This window comes from Pteropus alecto, unplaced genomic scaffold (genome assembly GCF_000325575.1).
Source record: "Pteropus alecto unplaced genomic scaffold, ASM32557v1 scaffold24, whole genome shotgun sequence".
NCBI classification, from domain to species: Eukaryota; Metazoa; Chordata; class Mammalia; order Chiroptera; family Pteropodidae; genus Pteropus; species Pteropus alecto.
Genome location: NW_006439192.1, coordinates 23,523,010 through 23,542,974, shown reverse-complemented (window position 1 = coordinate 23,542,974; position 19,965 = coordinate 23,523,010). Strand labels below are relative to the sequence as shown.

The 19,965-nt window shown below is 34.0% G+C and overlaps 1 protein-coding gene across 9 annotated transcripts in view; it reads right to left on the bottom strand.

Moving 5' to 3' along the window:
* Positions 1-19,965, bottom strand: part of MTUS1 (microtubule associated scaffold protein 1) — a 164,262-nt gene that overhangs the window by 42,112 nt on the left and 102,185 nt on the right. For 6 of the 9 annotated variants that reach the window (XM_015592899.2, XM_025049909.1, XM_006916417.3 and 3 more), the window contains 2 exons: positions 19,224-19,358; positions 16,728-16,766 (listed from right to left, as the gene is read on the bottom strand). In XM_015592899.2, the coding sequence (XP_015448385.1) occupies positions 16,728-16,766; positions 19,224-19,358 (174 nt within the window). Of the gene's footprint in view, positions 1-7,030; positions 7,430-16,727; positions 16,767-19,223; positions 19,359-19,965 lie in introns of those variants that run through there. The other 3 variants (XM_015592900.2, XM_015592902.2, XM_006916416.3) reach the window with 2 other exon arrangements.

The window sequence follows — 19,965 nt, the reverse complement described above, 5'->3', positions numbered from 1 at the left end:
GTGAGGTATTGTTTCACAAAAAGCAGCCACCAGTACTGGCTTTTCCTCCTTTATTATTAAAAAAATTACCTAAAATATTAAATACTAGCCTTGATGTGGACTTGTTTTTTGTTTTTGTCTTACTGATCATTTTGACTTTAATAATCATGATTTAATGGGTACGTAAAAAACTGCTCGGCATCACGAAGCCTGCTTATACCAAGCAGTGTCTTTTATTTCAGTATTGATGACATGCACCAGCAAGGTATCCTTTTTTATTTAACAAATGGAAGAATACAGAACCAAGATTAACATTCAGTCACCACTAGAATTGATTCCAAAACGAGAACAAAAAATCTACAAGGTCCTTCTTCTTGCAATGCCTACCTGTGGCACAGTTACTGTTTTAGAATCTTAAATGCCATCTCTTCTGTGACTTCTACATCTTGAGTGAGCCAGCTCAGGTGATGTCACTGTTGTGCCAGTGAAGCCATGCTCTGTGGGGAGGTACTTTACAGCCACAGGTGGTCCCTAACCATTGCAGCCATGTTGCAATCACATGTTGTTAAATAGGGCCCCCATCAAAGCAGCATGGCTGAATCATGCAGAGGTGCTGAGTCGGTGGTGGGGTGGGAGGGATCCCCAGAATGAACCAAGGGAGTCAAAAAAATTTCTTTATTGTGTATTAAAGACAACAGACTATCTTACAGTAGACACAAAAATTTAAATAGCCAATTAAAATACTGAATACTAGGAATTTCCATAAACAAATATTAAATGAAAAGAATATGTCATTCACAAAATACTAACCAGTTAAGGAAAAGCAATTTAAAAGAAAAGTGCCTAAAACTCAGGTCACCAGGGAACAACAGGATAAAAGCTAGCCTCACACCCAAAAGAAAGCTCCAGTAGTCTTCATTTTTCCCCAGAGCTATATAATTGCTACTGTTTATAAAAAGAACCCCCATGTGCTAAACTAACCCAAAGAATCACCTAAGACAAATACAGAAAAACAATATTCAACATAGATTACATTTAAAACCATATCTGTTGTCTTTTCACTCAAGAAAACAAGTAACGTGCACATACTATTAATAAAACATTATTTTTAGCTCCAAAACATGCTTTAGAGCTAGCAAAGAAAGTGTAATAATCTGTATGATTTCATTTGTAGGCTGAATCTGTTCTAACCAAAACTTAACCAAAATATTTCAATTGTCCTAATAAAATAAGTATTTACTATATAATTGACTTTTGAACGACACTGGTTTGAACTGCAGGGAGGGTCCACTTAGATGCACATTTTTTCAATATATACATACAGTACTATAAATGTATTTTCCTTACAGTTTACTTAACATTCTTTTCTCCAGCTTACTTTGTTAAAAATGAAGCATATAACATATGTAACATACAAAACATGTAAACTGACTGTTATTGGTAAGGCTTCCAGTTAACAGTAGGCTGTGAGTAAATTTTTTGGGGAGTCAAAACGTATATGTGGATTTTTGACAGCAAGTTGGAGGGGAGAGGGAAGGGTGAGCTTTCCTAACCTCTGTGTTGTCCGAGGGTTAACTATATATAGTTTGCCATATTCCTCCAGTTTCTCCCAATGAAAAACACTGCCAAACTTCCCACCATGAATCCAAATCCAAACTGTAATGTGTGGTTTACCTTCCATTTTGACAAAATACATTAAAACAATTTAGTGCAGTACAGCCTTAGCTATCTGAAGCCTGTGAGATTAAGGTGTACTTTTTTCAACATAAAACTTTTAAAAACTTCAAAATACTACCTATTATGAATCAAACTTCATTTAACGGTTCACTGCCTTCTTAAATAGACTGCTTTAACTACTAACGGGGACATTTTCATGTGATAACAAATTGTAACTATAAGACTACCATAGCTAAAGGAGCTTAGTACTAATCTGACAAAACGTTTTTAGCATAATGCCATTCACACCAGTCCTTAGTAAATGCTTATCAATGTGGCAAAAGGCCAGCAAAATCTTCAAGACTGCTATCAAAAAAGCCAAAAAGAAGAATCTGGATCCACAATAAAATAATAAAGGGATGGTAGAAGGTTACATCTCTCATCTCTTATTCTTGAATTTGGTCCGTTTGATGTCATTTGTATTCTAAAAATGATTGGCTCTTTTAACTTTTTATACATAAATTCCAATATATGTTTTTTTGTGGACACTTTCTAAAATGGCTTCATTGATTTATTGTGTAACGTGAGAAACAAGAGAAATTGAGGTTTTTAGTGTCACCTTAACAATACATGAATAGGATATGCACCATAAACGCACTACTAGTAAAATATTAATCTTTTAACACATTTTCAATACATAAAAGCCACATTCAAAGTTGAGAACAATCTTTCACAATGCATTATTTTCTAACTGAATTCATTTAGGGACAAAAATCAGTTATTAACGTGTATTTCCAAACAACGAAATGACTTGAAAGAATTTAAAAGAAATAATTCAAAATAGGTAAGCATTACCAAAAGACATTTATATCATAAAAGAGAAAAATAACATGTTCTGTTTCACGATTCGACTTGTTAAATAATGTACTCTCCTTGTTTATAAGCACCCAATATCAGCTTTTGAGAAACAACTGTTTTGCCTTCTTTGAGGCAGAAACTATAAAAAGACTGTAACCCCTCTTACACCGGCAAGCACTACAGAGACTGGAGAAATCAAACACTCAATTTCCTAGACTCCTTTGAGGGGAAAGACAGCCATGTGACTGAGGTCTAGCCAATGAGATGTAAGCTTTAGTGATCTGGCACTACCCCTAATTTTTTTTTCCTGCCTAGAGCAGCCATTGTGAGATCATGAGGCAACAGTCAGGAGGCAAGTGCTAAAAAACAGCAGAAATGTCGATCCTGACGTTACTGAGCCACTGAACATCAGAGCTGCTTCTTTTTAGGTGAGATAAATAAGCTACTTCTTCATTAAGCGGTCTGAACAAACTGCAGCTAAAAGCAATTCTCCTTGACAATTAAAAAAAAAATAAATGAATACCAAACATGAGAACATAATTTGATGACTCATTCTAATTAAACAAATTTATTCACATTCTGCTCACTCTGACTAAATATCTAGTCAATATAGTCCTCTTTAGGTTCAAGTAAATGAAAATATTTTGCTGTTAATAACAGTTCTCCTACCCTTCCTCAACATGTATGTACATAAATCCCTCCCTTTTGCTATAGTAATTGCTTTTAATCTCATTAGTTCAGCAAAAAGAACTCTATTTTAGTGCAAAGAAGTGCCTTCACTTGAATCAGGAAAGCACCAACTCTTTGAAGTTCAAAATTGCACTTTTCAGAATAATATAGGTGTCTCTAGCATTTCAAAAATTTAATTCTAATAAAACTGGTGGCAAAAAAAAAAAATCTACTTAGAAGATTCTTTCCCTTCCACTAACTCATTATAAAATTGTAACTAATACGTTGAGGCAGAATTTTAAAATAGACTGAACTGAATGCTTTGGCAAGACAGACCATTGCCAGCACTTTGGCAGGTCAGTGAAATCACTTCTGGACTTCTTAGAAGATGTTAGCCCTTCCCTGATGCTGAGCTCTTCATCCATGCCTGACAACCCTGCAATATCACTCAGAGCTCTGACAAATTTGCTCTCTTTTCTTGTTCCTATTTACAGAGAAAATTACATCCTGGATGCAGTAACAATGGACACCACACAATAACAATACACTAACATGCACAGTGCCCTGTGTAATGGTTCAATAACAGGGCCTTTTCTGTCTGGGTCCCTAAAAATCCTTATTGCTAGCACCTCTCTCTCCATAATCTATTAAAATTCTGACATATTAAAATTCCTTTGTTTCCTTGAAGCCACCTTCTCCCTCACCTCCAGTTTTCGCATGCTCTTTTTTCCACTTGGAACATTTTATTTCTTGGATAATTCCACATATGTGAGGTTCAAGCTCAAATGGTACTTCTGAAAGACCTGGATAAATTTAGCGTCACCTACTAGAAGCTGCCTAAATGCCTAGTCCCCGCCGTACCGTGATTATTTGATGTTCTATGTCTTCCTCTGTTAAACTGTGGGCTGTGCGAATGCAGGGGCCATGTGCAACTAAGTTCTGGCTGTATTTTCAGCATCTAGCATTGCATCTGACACACAGTACATAGCTAATAAATATTTGTGAAATAAATGAATGAATCCTGCAATATTAAAAACAGTTTAGAAGCAGGGGAAAGGCTGGTGGCAAAGACCAAAAATATAAAATTCTTCAAACGGCCCAAAATATGAGGTTGGGTGATATGAAATATTTGACAAATTTTTTACTTATAAAAGCAATTTCAATGCTTTGGCCTAATAATAAAGCTTTGAATAAAATAGTGTAGTGGCAGAGGGTAAAAACAAGTAGAGATTTCAAAGGACAGAGTTGATTCTTGCAACCAATTACTTTTGGATAAATGAAGAAGAGCAATGATTCAAAGGCAACTGAGATTTGATGACAAGATAAGGAGAAAACATGGTGTCATAAAAAGAAATAAATCAGGAATATTAACTGAGCTTGGGAGATAGAGAATTAGGTTAGAAATATGAATTTTCAGGTGCCAGTAATACGTCTAGCATTTTTTAATCTATAGCCAGAAAAGTCACAGACTCATAGATTAAAGGGACCTCAGAAATTATCTCATCTGATTCCTTTATTTTGTAGCCCTGTATAGTTAAGTGATTGAGGTCACATTCACTTGGTTACTACAAGAACCAAGGCTACAATCTGGACTCTTGGAATCCAGGTCAACACCGCTGCCACTATGGCAACCAACACCAACACCACTCACTTCCCTTAGTAAGAATTACAAACACAAGCTACTGCTTATAGCCCATATAGATAAGAATATGCAATGGCTTCAATGCCCATTTTATTGGAAGATTTCTCAGACCTTAAAGTTATGTAATATGGATAAGCTCACAAAAGATTCTTACTGGGGTGGAGGAGGGTAAGTAGAATTATATATTGCACATAATTTTAATGTGCTTCCTACCACAAAATTCTTTTTTCATCACTACAGTTGACTACAACTAAAAGAATTACAGCAAAATTCACAGCCAGGAAAATCTATAAGCCAAAATTGTTAAACAGAGGTCCCAGGTTTTAGTTCCATCTCTGTCAAGACTGTGTACCCTTGGGCAAGTTAGTTCACTTCTCTGGGCCTCCGACTTCTTGGTGTAAAATAAGGCAAATTAGATCACCTCAAAGTGCACTATAGCTCATGACTGCAATTAAATGAACGTTTAAGAATATTTTTATATAGCTTCTAAAAAAAAAAATGTAGCCGAAATACCCCTATTAGTTAAATTCTGGCAATAAAGGCCTTGTTTCTTTTGCTTAGGCTGCCTTAGAAAGCTATCCTGCTTCACAAAAAATACTACAAACAACCTAAAATGTTCACTAATGGAAGACGGGTTAAATTAATGAGGTTCATCCGAAAATGGGATATTACATGACTATTAAAAAGAATGAGATAAACGTGTGTTAAGATGAAAATCTAAGAAATATAACTTTAAAAAGCAAGCTATAGAAGAATATATATAGCCTGCTTCCCTTTTTGTATAACAAAAAAGGTTATAAAAGAGTGACATAGGCTTATATATAATTAGAAAATTACCAGAAAAATCCACACACACCCCTGAGAGTGGCCGCCTCTGTAGGGTACAGGGGCCTGGGTAAGAAAGAAGCTCACCTGGAATTGTACAGCCTTCTGCACTGTTTTTCTTTTTAATTTGGAGCATGGATTACTTTTTTAAGTTAAAAAGTTATTTGGAGCTATTTTAGATCACACAAGTTATTACAAAGACAGGGCGCCCTTTTATTTTTATTTTTATTTTTTCATCTTTTTGTTTTTTAAGGTTAAAAAAATTACAGTGGCGTTTAGACTTAAAGAAACAGAGCCACCGTTTACCTCCTAACTTACCTCATTTACCTTTAGCTGTCAGCTCAGACTGAGAGGGAAAATCTCAAGTGACAGGTCAAAGGAAGTTATGAAACATGAGGAAGAGGTGCTGGAAAAAAATGAGAATTATCCCACAGAGAAGGGAGATGCCTCTGGGAAAACTAAAAACAGTCTGCTGAAAAAAAATCACTAGGGACAGAGATGAAAAACAAGACACATTTAAAGGCTTACATGCATATGAAACAAGAAAAATCTTCTATTTACATACCCCAACAATCCTATTTCAGTTAACACTAACCAGCCAAAATCAAATATAATAGCACTCCAGTTTTTATAGCATAAAATCAACTTAATTTACCACAGTCGCAATTATCATCCAGAACAAGTAGCAATGTGAGGCTACTGAATCCCCTCAAAGTCCATGCAGGTTTACATATGCCTAAAATATACAGTGCATTTATTTCTATCTTAGGCACAGAAAATAAAAAGCAGATATGAGCATAAACAGTGGAGGCAGTCTTTTGTGATTGTAAATATTTTCACTAAGAGGCTTGGAAAACTTAATTTGTGGTTCACTTATTACCTCTCCACATCCCTTAGGATGTTTTATTTCAGAAATGTTCAGAATATGGAAATCTTTTAGTACATTGAACTAACATCATAATCTTAGTGAGAAATTACATAATGAAAAACTACAAAAACCCTCTCTTCTCATCTTCTACTTTAAGGGAAAGACAAATGTTCTTCTTAATTTACTTATGTCTTATTTCCAAAATCATCTGAAGAAAAATGTAATTTAACAGGTGTTGATTTTCAAGGATTTGGTTGGAGTCAGAGAAGAAAGCTAGGGGCAACCAAGGCAACAATTCTGCTTTCGATAACCAAACCAAACACAGATCTGCTTGCAAACAATATTAGTACCAAATACGTATGTGTTGAAACAAGAAAAAACTGCTTATTTTTACAAATTAAGCCTTGTTCTCGTACAGAGACCACTTTTTTCCCCCCACCTATCTATCTCCTTTGAAAATTTCTGATAAACATCTGCAAGTTAATCAAGATGTCCCCCATGCAACACTAAACAGAGATCTATGCAATACAAACCTGTATGGAAAATAACAGTACTCTTCCTAAACCCTGAAGGAAGTCGAAGATTCCGAAGCAATCCTTTGGCAGTCAGACGTACGTGAATGGTAGATAAGGAGAATTTAGGAGACAACAACATGTCTTCAGAACAGGTGGAAAGATTTCACAGAAGAAACAGCTTCCATGGACTATCACATACTGTCTTTTTAAACTCAGCACTCCCCGAGGCCAAGAAATACAGCGAGAGAAAACATGACTACATAGCAATTGTCATTCCACCACACATACACAAAGGAAAAAAACAAACAAACAGCTATCCAAGTGTTTCTGGCTTTCGTTTTCTCTCCCAGATGTTGCCAAAACAATGCTCGTCCTCTGAATAAAATCTCCTCCTAGCTGATCCAGCAGTGAGCAGCCTGTGACTTACATCACGCTGTACATGCTTATGGGTTGTTATGGTTGTCATCAGAGATGGTAAAGGGGAGGAGAAAGTAGGTGGTCTTAGGAGCTTTACATAACGACCAATAATGTTACAGATTCTGTAACTACTTGGAAGATTATTAAGGGAAATTAACTACTTCTACTACTTATTATTTTGTAATTAGAAGAAAATTAAGATTTCATTAAAGTAATCTGTGTTCTGATTTAAAAATTTTTAAGTATATTCACACTAATAACACTGGGCATTTTTTCAGATTATTTATAAATAAACCTACATAGAAACCTTATACTTTGGATAAAATTTTTAAAAGTGACTTCAAGCAATAAATGTTTCTAATTATTATTTTTAATAAAATTGCCATATTAATAAGTGGTTAAAGTTCAACTCTAATACTTATGTTCTGAGGGCCTCACTAATAACCAACAATAAAAGGTTAATGCAATTTCTCTAGCTGGTATAATAGTTCCAGAGGAATAAAACTTAGTCACTCAGACCGGCAGTATTCTAAGGACTACACTTACTGCTTGACTAATTACATTTATAGAAAATCACGTGGCCTCTCACAGTAATGTTCTGAGACCAGGAACATGAGAAGGGGTACAGTTATATGTACCTTATACTGGGATCTATATGTTTATTTTAGTAGAGTGATTTATGAAAGTACATTAAATATGATGGCAGAAAACAAAAAGTTGAAAGATAAAGATATGGATAAAAAATTACACTGGCAATATGCTTGAGTTAAAGCTAATAATATTAAACCAGGAAAGCCCAAACTCCTAGGATTTTTTAATTTAAAAAAGTATAAGAAAGCAATATGTAAAATATGATCTACACTTGTTTCCAAGATTTCCTTGAAAAATAAGATTCAGTAACAGAAATAAATGTAAAAATTGTTAACTTATTAATTGCTATTAAAATGTACAGGAAGTAGTTCCTCTTTTAGAAATTTTATAGAGCATTTTGGGTGTGAAGAGGGAGAGATAGGCAGGAAATAGAATTTTGAATAATTCCTTTTTCATCTTCACTCAAACCCCAGCCTGCCATTTTAGAAGCTGTCAACAAGAGAGAAAAACCCAATAATCTGTCAAGGGTTAGCTGTGGAAAAGATATAACTTGTTCATACTCAGACAATGGATCTTGTAAACACATTGCATCCACGACAACTGAAGCACAAACAACTGGAATTAAAGTTAAAAAAAAAAAAAAAAAGTACATTTAGGTGTTGCCTTTCCACTTTATCACAGATAATTATCAAACAACAACTTTTCCCCAGATTCTGCACTTCTCCTCCCATCCCTCAAAAAACTTGTAAAAACCAAGATATCAATCAGCGTTACGACTGTAAATAGAAGAAAGCTAGATATTAAAAATCGACAGGGCATTACTCTATATAAGATCGGGGGTGGGGGTGGCGGTTAAGTTATAGTAAACTCTAAATTATCCTGGTTAAAAAGGAGATCTTTTAGCTTAGACTTCTTGAGAAGAAGTTAGCAACATGCCACCAATTCATCACATTCATTAAAATTTTTACTTGAACCACACACAAGCTACACCACATATATTAGAAGTAAATGTTGCTAATGATCTGATCTAACAGCAGAGCAAGGAACTGCAAGAATAAAGAGAAATGGTGCCATTCAAAAGAAAAAGTCAAAATTCAGAAGAAATAGTTCTTGTTTCTACAGCAAAGTATACACACACAAAAGAAAGCTGTACTATATTTAAGACAACAAACAGCTCAAACTGGGTTTCAATTCTTTCCCAAACATAGTCTGCCCCCTGGTGGCAATTTAGTACCACTGAGCCAAAGCAAAGGGACAGCCTTAACAATCTAAGAGTAATAGTCAACTCTTAAAATCTACTGTGTGCCAAGCACTTTCCGAAACACTTTGTATGTATTCACGCATTCAAATAATCGAATAAGCAATTATTGTAGAATAACAACAGTTTTAAAATACATATACTTCAAGGGGTTAGGGAAGCACAGATTTTAAAATGGGCTCAGAAAGATTCTTTGATTACTTATTGATCAGCTGTTATCACTTGTGCCCTATGTTTAGTTTCTGAAAGTGAATTCAATATAGAAGTACCTAAAGATAAGAAAGTTCCATATTTGTTATTATACAAAGTCTTAATTAGATTTAAGAGAACACAATAAAGATCACCAAGGACAGTAAGGAAAAGTATAAGGAACTTTTGGTACCTAAGAAAGGACAACATAATTACAGCTATAAAAATTAAGAATAAGATGAATTTTTATGAAGTACTGCAAAGCTTATGTTAAGATGTCCAGTGGAAAAACAAAACCATGATTTAAAATTGTATGTACAGTAAGGTCTCAACATGGAACAAAAAGAATAAAGAACATTGAAGCAAATATATCAAAATGTCAACAATGCTCTAGGAGTTGAGGTAGGGCTGATTTTTAACTTTTCTGCTATATGTTTCTATATTTTCCCATTATTTTTAACAAAGATCACAGAAGCAGAAAAATAAACTTTTTAAAAAAATTTAAGTGACAGAATCGTTCCATAAAAAGCCTATGAAATAAGCTGAGTTTCTATTAATAACACAAATAAAAACAATGAAAAAACTGTACAAAGTCTTTAGTAAGGCTTAAAAAGCAAAAGAAGACACAATATGGATAATACAAGTGTCTGGCAGATCAGTGTGTTGTGATATCACAGTATATTCAAAAGAGAATCACAGACTCCACTGTTGTCTGAGGAAAGGGTGTATGTGCATGTAATCAGTGACTTGATTGTAAAAACAATCAGTTATATTCTAGACATGATATTTGGCATGTGCTGTGTGGGGCTGCCTAGATCGTAGGAAGTGCACTGATTTGTTTGTTGTTGTCAATGATCATGAAGAATGTGGAGAAGACTAATATTTAAACCAGTGATTGAAGCCTCGCTATCTAACCCATCTTCCTAGAACCCTAACATGGAGTATCAGTCTCAATAAACTCAAAAGTAAGTTTATCTTCTTACTTTCCCTAACACACTAATAGTCACATTTTCTTCATTTTCATAATCTTTATGGTCTTATGTTACAATCTCTATTCCGATTTTACAAAGTTCAGTTCAGAGTTCACTTTGTTCCCCATAACGTCTTGTTCCTTAGTAGGAAAAATAATGCCTATAAGATATATTATAATTATCAAAAATAAAATAATTAGAAAAAATTTCAATCCCTGCCCACCCATAAGATTGTAAGTTCTCCAAGATACGTGACACTACCTTCAATTTATTTGGTCTCCCAAAATAAGAGTAGTAATGTTCTATCCCTGTACAATGTTTGTTTTAAAAATAAACAAAAAAAATGGTCATTGTAGAATTCTGTTAAAAAGTTAATATATCTGAATATCATAATGCTTTGTAATCAGTTTTTTAAACTGATATAAGCTTAACAAACTTATCAAACTAAAAAGTTCACACTTATCTTTCATGGCATTGAATAATCCTCTATACCATTATTTTAACACCTGTTGTTTATATCATTTAGGTCACTTCCAATTTTCCCACTTCTAAATAATTCTGAAAAGCAGTAAGTAGGTCAGTTATTTTCCTAGAATCAATTCTGATAAATGGAATTCCTGGGTAGAAGACTTTTCTTACACATTAGCAAAGTACCTCCACAAAGGCTGACGTAATTTATAATCCCCTTAGTAGTAGGTACGAGGCACCTGTTCCTTACTCAATCACTAATAATGATTACTCTTAAAAATAGACAAGAACTGATAGCACATTATTTTAATTAGCATTGTGTAAACTTTTTTCATGTTTCTTAGCCCTCCACATCTCTTCGTTTGTGTCTGTCCATTTGTTTTTCTGTTGTGGAGTCGTCTTTAACTTGCTGATTTGAAAAGGCCCTATGTGGAGTAAACATGCTGCATATGTTGTCCCAGTTTGTTTGCTTATTAATATTGTTTATAATGTTTTTTTAACTGAGATTTACTTGACATATAACGTTATATTAGTTTCAGGTGTACAATATGATTCGGTATTTGTATATAATGTGAAATGATCACCACACTAAGTCTAGTTATAGTTAACATCTATCACCATGTTTATAATGCTTTTGACAAAGGGAGAAAGTCTAAAATTTAAATACAATTAATCTTTTCTTTTATATTTATGTTCCTGGAAAGGCCTTTTCTGGAATATACTTATATGTAGTGTGCAAAGTAGGAATCTAGCCCCTGCTAAAAAGATAAACTTTGTCCCAACAAGATTTACTAAACAATCCATACTTTTCCTCTATTTGAAACACTGAATTTATCACATATTAAAATAGCATCTGCTTCTGAAGTATGAGAGGAGAGTTATAATCATAAACCAACACTGAAAGATAGCCTTTTCCCTACTCACCAGAGGAACCCTGGGCCAGACCAGTATTACCTCGTTAGAGCAGGATTGCAACTTGCAACCATTTTCTAACACTTGGAAAAGAGGCACACAGAAAGCAACCTTATCCCCCTGTGCTGTATTTAGCAAATGGATATGGAAGAAGCAGTGCATTTTCTACTTTCCATGGCAGACACCATGGCACCCGAGACTGATGATCTTGCGTAAAATAATCAGGGGGCTGGATAAATACAACTCTGGTGCTTTGGTATCCCAAACAGCTTTAATGTGTGGTAGAACCAGGGTAATAATAGTATGTGGCATGTGTGACATCTTCCTTATAAACAGTAAACCAAGTTTTATTTAAGGCAATGTTGGCTAGAGTCGTATAACATCATAATCTTTAAATAAATTACAACAGCTAGACCCCATGAGAATGGTTCTTGACTTTTACTGGTTTTTCCTGCCTGCTTTAAGGATTTAAAATAATTCAACTTCCTAGAAAAGAACTCTGAAAATTAGCCACTAGAATCATAACAACTTGTAAAGGATTACCATCATCCATCCTCATCCCTAGCAGTAGAAGGAGCCATCATTTGAGAGCTTTATATACAATTCTGTGAAGTCAAAATTACTCCTATACTGGAAATTAGTCCTCAAATATTCCCATATTCCAAATGAAAAATTTGAGACTTGGAGAGGCTCAGCAACTAGCCCAAGGTCAGGGCAAAAGTAGAATGTGGCAAGACCAGGATTCAATCTAGTATTCAACGTCTCAAAAGTTCATTCCCTTTCTGCCCCTTTCCACTCTTATGAGATAATGGAATTGTCTTAGAAATAATCAACGTCTAAACTAAATGCTATAAATATATTCAACGATTATATTATTCAACAGTTTAAAAAGTAATACTCGATGTTGACCAGAGTATGGTGAAACCAGAACTCTTTTATGTTATCAATCATGGTATAAATGGTTATGAAGCTTTTGGAAAGCAATTTGGTTGTTTGAGTAACTACGAATATGCATATGTTTTTATTTACTTATACTACTTTTAAGTTTCTATTATTAGAAACTTCCCAGGCTTTAAAAGTGATAACTATAAAGATGTTAATCATAGAATCATTTATGGATATGATACAAAAGTGCCCCAAATATTCAAGATGATTAGTTAAACATTGCTGTATATACTAAATGTAATAGTCATTAAAAGTGACTATGTTAAGTGACAAAACAGGATGTAAAGTTTCTGAATTGTATTTAAAATCACGAATTTTAGAAAACTAAAAGCTGATTTCTAAACCTCAATATGCTAAACTTTTAGAATTTAGCTAACTGCTACAATTAAAATTAAGTGACTATTTTACTAAAATAAAAGGATATGAAGTTGGTTGACATAATCATCACTACTGTTTGTCGCTTTAAAAAAAAAAAAAGCTATCTTAAAGCCATAATATAATTATTTAAAATTTAATGCTCAGAGGAACATGTTTGTATGTGGAGGCAATGATGTCGTCTTCTGTATCATCTAAAAAATGACCATTTGCAAGCAGCATATGAAAAAAGTCTAGGTGCTTTGCAGACATAGAATATAACAATAGGGAAAATCCGTAGTGATCAATCATTTCTATACAGAATAGAAAACTAATATCAGAGAGGTTACACAATCCACCCAACGTCACTGGCTGTTTGGATGCCACTTTTTAGCATCAAATCTGTCCCTCCAAAAAACAACATAATGTGACTTTTCCTCAGCAGGCTCATAACACAAAGTTAGTCTTAAATAATGATAATAACTAACTTATCAACTAGAAAAACCTGGAAAAGTCATATTTATAATTTTTGGAAACTACACGTTCATAACTTAGATTTAAATTGCAATGTTGACCTCTTAAAATATATCTTTTTCCACTGAAATTATTAGAGCCTTGATTACTCAGGGTTAATTAGAGACAGGCAATCTTGAACTCTGTTATATACCCCATTTCTACTCCATGGTTAAATGCTTTGCCAACAAAACCACAACATAATTCATACTTTCTATTTCTTTTCTCACTTAATAAGGAGTTAATTTTCCATTCTGATAACCTTACTTGTAAAGGGTCAATTATATGCTTTGGAAATAAGTCATAATGTCAGTCTAACAATGGGACAGAGAAAATGCCTAATGCTAATAGTTTTTCTCTATAAGCAGAAAAGAGATATACATTGGGGATTATTATCTACTATACCTGTTAGAAGAAATATCCTTCTTAGTAGTTTACATAATCATAGACTTGAGACATAAAGACTGCCTTTCCAAGCTTCATATTTAATCAGATTAAAACAGGCATATAAGATTTTTTTAATCAACTCCTTTACTATGACCAATAGAAGTGGCACTTTCCAAAGCATAGAAAAATCACACACAACTATTTACCAAAAGAACTACGGAACTTATATTTTGAAAACTACAAAAATCGAAGTTGAAAGAAATTAAAGAAGACCTAAATAAAAGGGAAAACATCCCGTATTCATGGGTCAGAATACTTAATATTGTAAAGATGGCAAAACACCAGAAATTCATTTACAGATTCAATGCACTCTCTATCAAAATCCCATCTGACTTCCTTATAGAAATTGAAAAGCTGGCCCTAAAATTTATATGGAAATTCAAAGGACCCAGAATAGCCAACGCAATCTTGAAAAAGAATAAGTTAGAGAACTCGTACTTCTTGATTTCAAAACTTATTCCACCACAATAAACAAGACAGTGTGATATTAGCAAGAATAGACATATAGATCTATGGAAAAGAACTGAAGACTCCAGAAATACATCCTCACATTTATAGCCAATTATTTTTAACAAAGGTGATAATACATTTCAATACGGAAAGAATACTATTTTCAGCAAATGGTGCTGGGACAACTAGATATCTACATGCAAAAGAATGAATTTGGAACCCTTACTTCACATCATATACAAACTTAACTCAAAAGACCTAAGTGTAAGAGCTAAAATTATAAAACTCTGAGGTGAAAACAGGCATAAATCTTCATGGCCCTGTATTAAGCAATGGTTTCTTAGATGTTACACCAAAAGCACAAGCAACGGCAACAAAAAAAATAGATAAACTGAACCTCATCAAAATTAAAAATGTTTGTGCTTCAAAGGATACTATCAAGAAAGTGAAAAGACAGCTCACAGCATGGAAGAATATATTTGCAAATCATCTATGTGGTAAAGGTCTAGTATTCAGAATATAAAGAATATCTATAATTCAACAATAATACAAGTAATTTTAAAATGGGCAAAAGGATTTGAATGTTTCCCCAAAGAAGAGATACGAATGGCCAATAGGTTTATGAAAAGATGTTCAACATCATTAGCCATCAGGAAAATATAAATTAAAACTACAATGAGATACCACTTCATACTCAGTGCAATGGCTGTGATAAAAAAGACAGACAAAAGTGTTGGCAAGGATGTGGAGAAACTGTACGCCTCCTACACTGCTGGTGACAATGTAAAATGGTACAGCCACTTTGGAAAACATGCTGGAAGTTTCTCAATTTAGTGTAGCAAATACAGCATTATCATACCATCTAGCTTTTTGATAAAGGTTATCTGATTTTCTAACATAAACAGTAATTCTATAGCATATTAGCTCTTTTTCTCCTAAATGTCAGGATGTGCTAGAAATTTAAAAGAAAAGAACATAAAAATATCAATGTATGCAGAATAGTTTCTTTTGTTTTTTTGTTTTTTTTTCTAAATTAGAAAAGCTTTAAGCTCAAACTCAAGCTATTGAGGATCTTTAGAATTTAAATCACTCTGCGTGGCTGAGTATTCTCTAGCTTTAAGAACTTACAAAAGGTTGACAATTGTGATATAATTCCCTCACACTCTGTGCCTTATAGAGGACACATCTTGGGAACACATCTTGGGAGCATGGAGGATATTAATTATTCCCTATGTAACATTATCCACTGTTTTATTTAATTACTACCTATATATAGGAGGGGGTGAGGTGGTGGTCAGAAATCTATACCTCCTGCTCAGGTTTCCCTCACTAGATCACATCCTTTAACTGGGCCTATCATAGAAACATGTAACTCTCCCTAAAACTTACTGAAATTGTGATTTTATGTTTATCTGTGCAATTCTTTGACTTTTCTGTAAGCTTCCTAAAGTCAAGGCTCTTGTTCATTTTTGTTCACCATTGTATCCTGAGCCTCCACACCATCACTATGTGTGATCAACTGTAGTCAGTGTTCTAATACCCTTCTCTCTTGTGATCTGCTGTTCTAATCTTCAACGGACTTAGCCATATTAGTGGTCTTAGAACTCCATATTAAATAAGAGAACGTAAACAGTGTATGGGGACCTGAGCAGCTATAGATGAAATACAGGAACTATGGTGAATACATTTTGTAAAACCTTCCATGGCTGGCTTCTCAAGAGAAAGTTTTATGATTCTCAGCTGTGATTCAAATGTGTGAGGCTGTTGGCTGTCTTGTAGATGTGAGTTTGTTCAATAGAAATATAAAAAAAGTTAAGCTGCTGAACTGTTAAAAGGTCTTGAGATTATTTAGCAATTAAAGACTATCCAATTTTAAAATAGCATTTATTTTGGAATAAGCATATATCATCTACTTCATTTAGACCACATTAAAAAATCATAAAAAAAAAACCAAAACTAAAATTACCTGTTATTAATAAAATGTCCTTTTGTGTCAGAAGGCTTGTCAATCATGCTCACCAATATTTAACCCTGTGCTGGCTCAGGTCATAAGCAGTTATGTTTATGTCACAAACCTGAAATTCTATTTATAAGCATACTAGTGAAAAAACACTGTAAATAAATTTAAATACTTGTAATGATAACACAACTTTACAAAAAAGATTCTATTTCTCTATCCATATTTATAGTGGTCACTTACCTGCATTAGAAGTTGTAAATAGATTTTTTCTTGAAGGACCTAAAATATAAAAGAAATATTTGTGAAATACACGTTTTATATAAAATGTCACATAAATTATAAAAATAAGGGTTTTAGTTTCAAAAACAATCCATTAATATCTAAATTTTAGGTTCCAGATTAGCAATACCACTGAGATACAATTAACTTTATCAAGTGTTGTCTAAGTATAAAATAACATCTCAAATAACATCAAAATGGGAGTTTAAGGGTGACACGAATTCATCGTCACAAATTAAATATGGTAGGAAAAACTATAGTACTTTTTCAGTCAAGAACAGTTGAAATTCAAATTTTAACTTAACCGAATTTATTCTTTACATACTTTATGCTGTTCCATTGCTGTCAGAGCAAAAAAGGGGCAGACTTATGAAAGACGGCCACCAGTGTGTGGTTTCTAAAAATGCCAAGTATTAAATCCAGTTCACTTGCTTTAGAGCTATGAAGGAAAGTACACTTAAATTTTCCCTCCAAACAACCAGGGGAATTCTTTCACAATGTATATGTCCATCAAATCATCAAATATATTACATTTTTATTTGTCAATTATACATCAATAAAGCTGAAAAATAAATATGACTAGGATTGGTTAATAGGGACAACTACAAACGTAAGTCACTAGAAAACTATGAGTGTTTCCACTTGACATGACATAGTCATTTCTAGGGCATAATTATCTGCAGATTACTAGTTGGAACAGCTGCCACATTCTATCTGTGGAATTTTACAGAAATGATAATCTCTTAAAATATGTGGCTGTTATAAATGGAAAGCATTGATTCCCACTCAAGTAAAACCTCTGTGATACAAAAGCTTACGAATTCAACAGCAAGACGTACTGGAGTTCCCAGTTCTATAAAATTATCAGTGTAATCACAAAGTTCTAATTCTCTAAAAGTATCCAAGCCAGACATTTCTTTTGAGTTATTGGTGTATGTGTAGATATGAGGCTTTATCATCAATAAAAACCACAGATTCACATACTAATGTCATCTCAACCAGGGGTCAATTGATGTGTCAGAAATTTAAGACCCTGGACAGACGAGAACCAGAGGGCGCGCTAAAGAATCTTTTTCCAATATTTATGCCTATTTTCTCTTCAACTTAGTAGAAAGGCAAAAGTGTTTATAAACATTGACTAGGTAATTAACTTCAAGTTATCACGAGATACTACACACACATTCACACACACACACACACACACACACACTCTCAGAGGAGGATGCAAAGCAGCAGATACTCTCACATAATTTCTCATCACTAACACCTTTCTGGAAAGTTATTAACATATACTAACAATTTCAAAAAGATTCATACAATTTAACCCAGTAATTCTTCTTTCAGGGGTAGCCCACGGAAGTAGTTAGAATCCGAAATGTTCACATTCAAAGATGTTCATTTCAGTATTACATGACATAGTAAAAGTCAGAAATTGTCCAGGAACCATGACACTAGAAAACTGGACTGTTTCATAGCCATTTAAAATGAAAAAGGTAAATATATGGTAGCTGAAGGAAACTAGACTTTGGGTGGTAATCACACAATAGAATATATAGATGTCAAATTATAATGTACACCTGAAAATTATATAATTGTATTAACCAATATTACCCCAATGAACTTAATAAAAAATAAAAATAAATAAAAATAAAAATAAGATGAAATAAAATGAAAAAGGTCTCATGAAATACTACTAAATTAATGAAAACAAGACACAGAAACATGGACATACTATGCGCCAAGTTTTGTCGAAACAAAACCGTTATATATGCAGGGGAGAAAAATGGAAGAAATATGACAGTCATTTGTGAATGATGGGCTAAAGGAGAACTCCGCTTTTCAAATTCTCTAATATAAATATGCGTAACACAGTCTAGGTCAAGTTTCTCATTCACAATTATTCCGTCAGTTAAGCAATCTTTCAATTCTCTAAGCACAAAATGAAACTTCTAATGTGCTTCAGACCCACTGTCATAAGCTACAAGAAAACATTCCATATTAAGTATATACCACATATCGTGTAAACCTGAAAGTTATTCTTCATAGTCACAGCGATTATAAAGTGGTAAAACTGAGAAGGAGAAAAGACAAAGAACAGAAAATAAAATAGAAAAAAAAACAAAAAACAGTTTAGACCAAAGGTGAGACGTAAACTATGCCTTTGTATCTCATTACTCTAGATCACTAAGAATATTTTAAGTCTCGACATCTTTTTTTCACCTAATACCTTTGATCTACCTGCCGGTTTATACGTGTTAGGTTTTAACTACAAAACCTACTGACCCTCAGAACGAGACTAGCTCCCTCGGTGTAAAAATGCATTCTATCTCTTTATTTGACAGACTTTTTATAAATACTTGTTCAATATACCATAAACTTAATTGTCAAAATTTAACTTTCTACAAGCCAAGGACTTAAAACATCTTGTCTTCCTTCTTTTCTCCATGAGGATCATACCTTTTGGAGGAGTTTTCAGTAAGTGTGCATGAACTCTGGGTGCCAAAGGCTTCAAATATAAGGATCCTGAGGAACCATTTTGAAATGCTGGTTTTGGAGGTTTTTCCTCATATTTGATGACAGCGGCATTACCAGCTGTAATAATACAGAAAAGCACATTTTATTTCCTAGATCAATACAGTATCAATCTTTCACAATTTATTCCTTTCTCCTAAAATCAACAAGTGGTCACTAAGCACGCACAACATGCCAGCCATTACTGCGTGTTGGGACTACAAAGATTGATAACAGGTAGTTCCTGTCGTCAGGGATGCAGGGTAAACGCTATATCCAGAGTGAGCACACATCCTGGCACAGTCCGAGTTTTTGCATTATTGTTCAGTTCACCTTTCATCCCAGATAAAAGATGGGAGATGATTTGTGTGGCCATCAGTGTTATGTAATAAGTACGCTCAATGTGCAGCTAGCCATGAAGAGCATCCATCTCCATAAGGACAAGGCAGAGTACAAGCAGCCAGCTGTATTAACAATTTGAGAACAATAATGTACAAACCCCTTGGGTAGCTACGAGGATGAGATCTGGTTCTGATCCTCTCCTGCTCCAGCAAGGAGCTTGCACTCCAACATCTGCTCTGAAACAAAGACCTAAGCTCCAAAGCTAAAACATAAAAAGGAGTCCCACCTAACTAGTAAAAACCATCTTCTATGTTATACATAAATCTTTCCTCTCTCACTCACACAG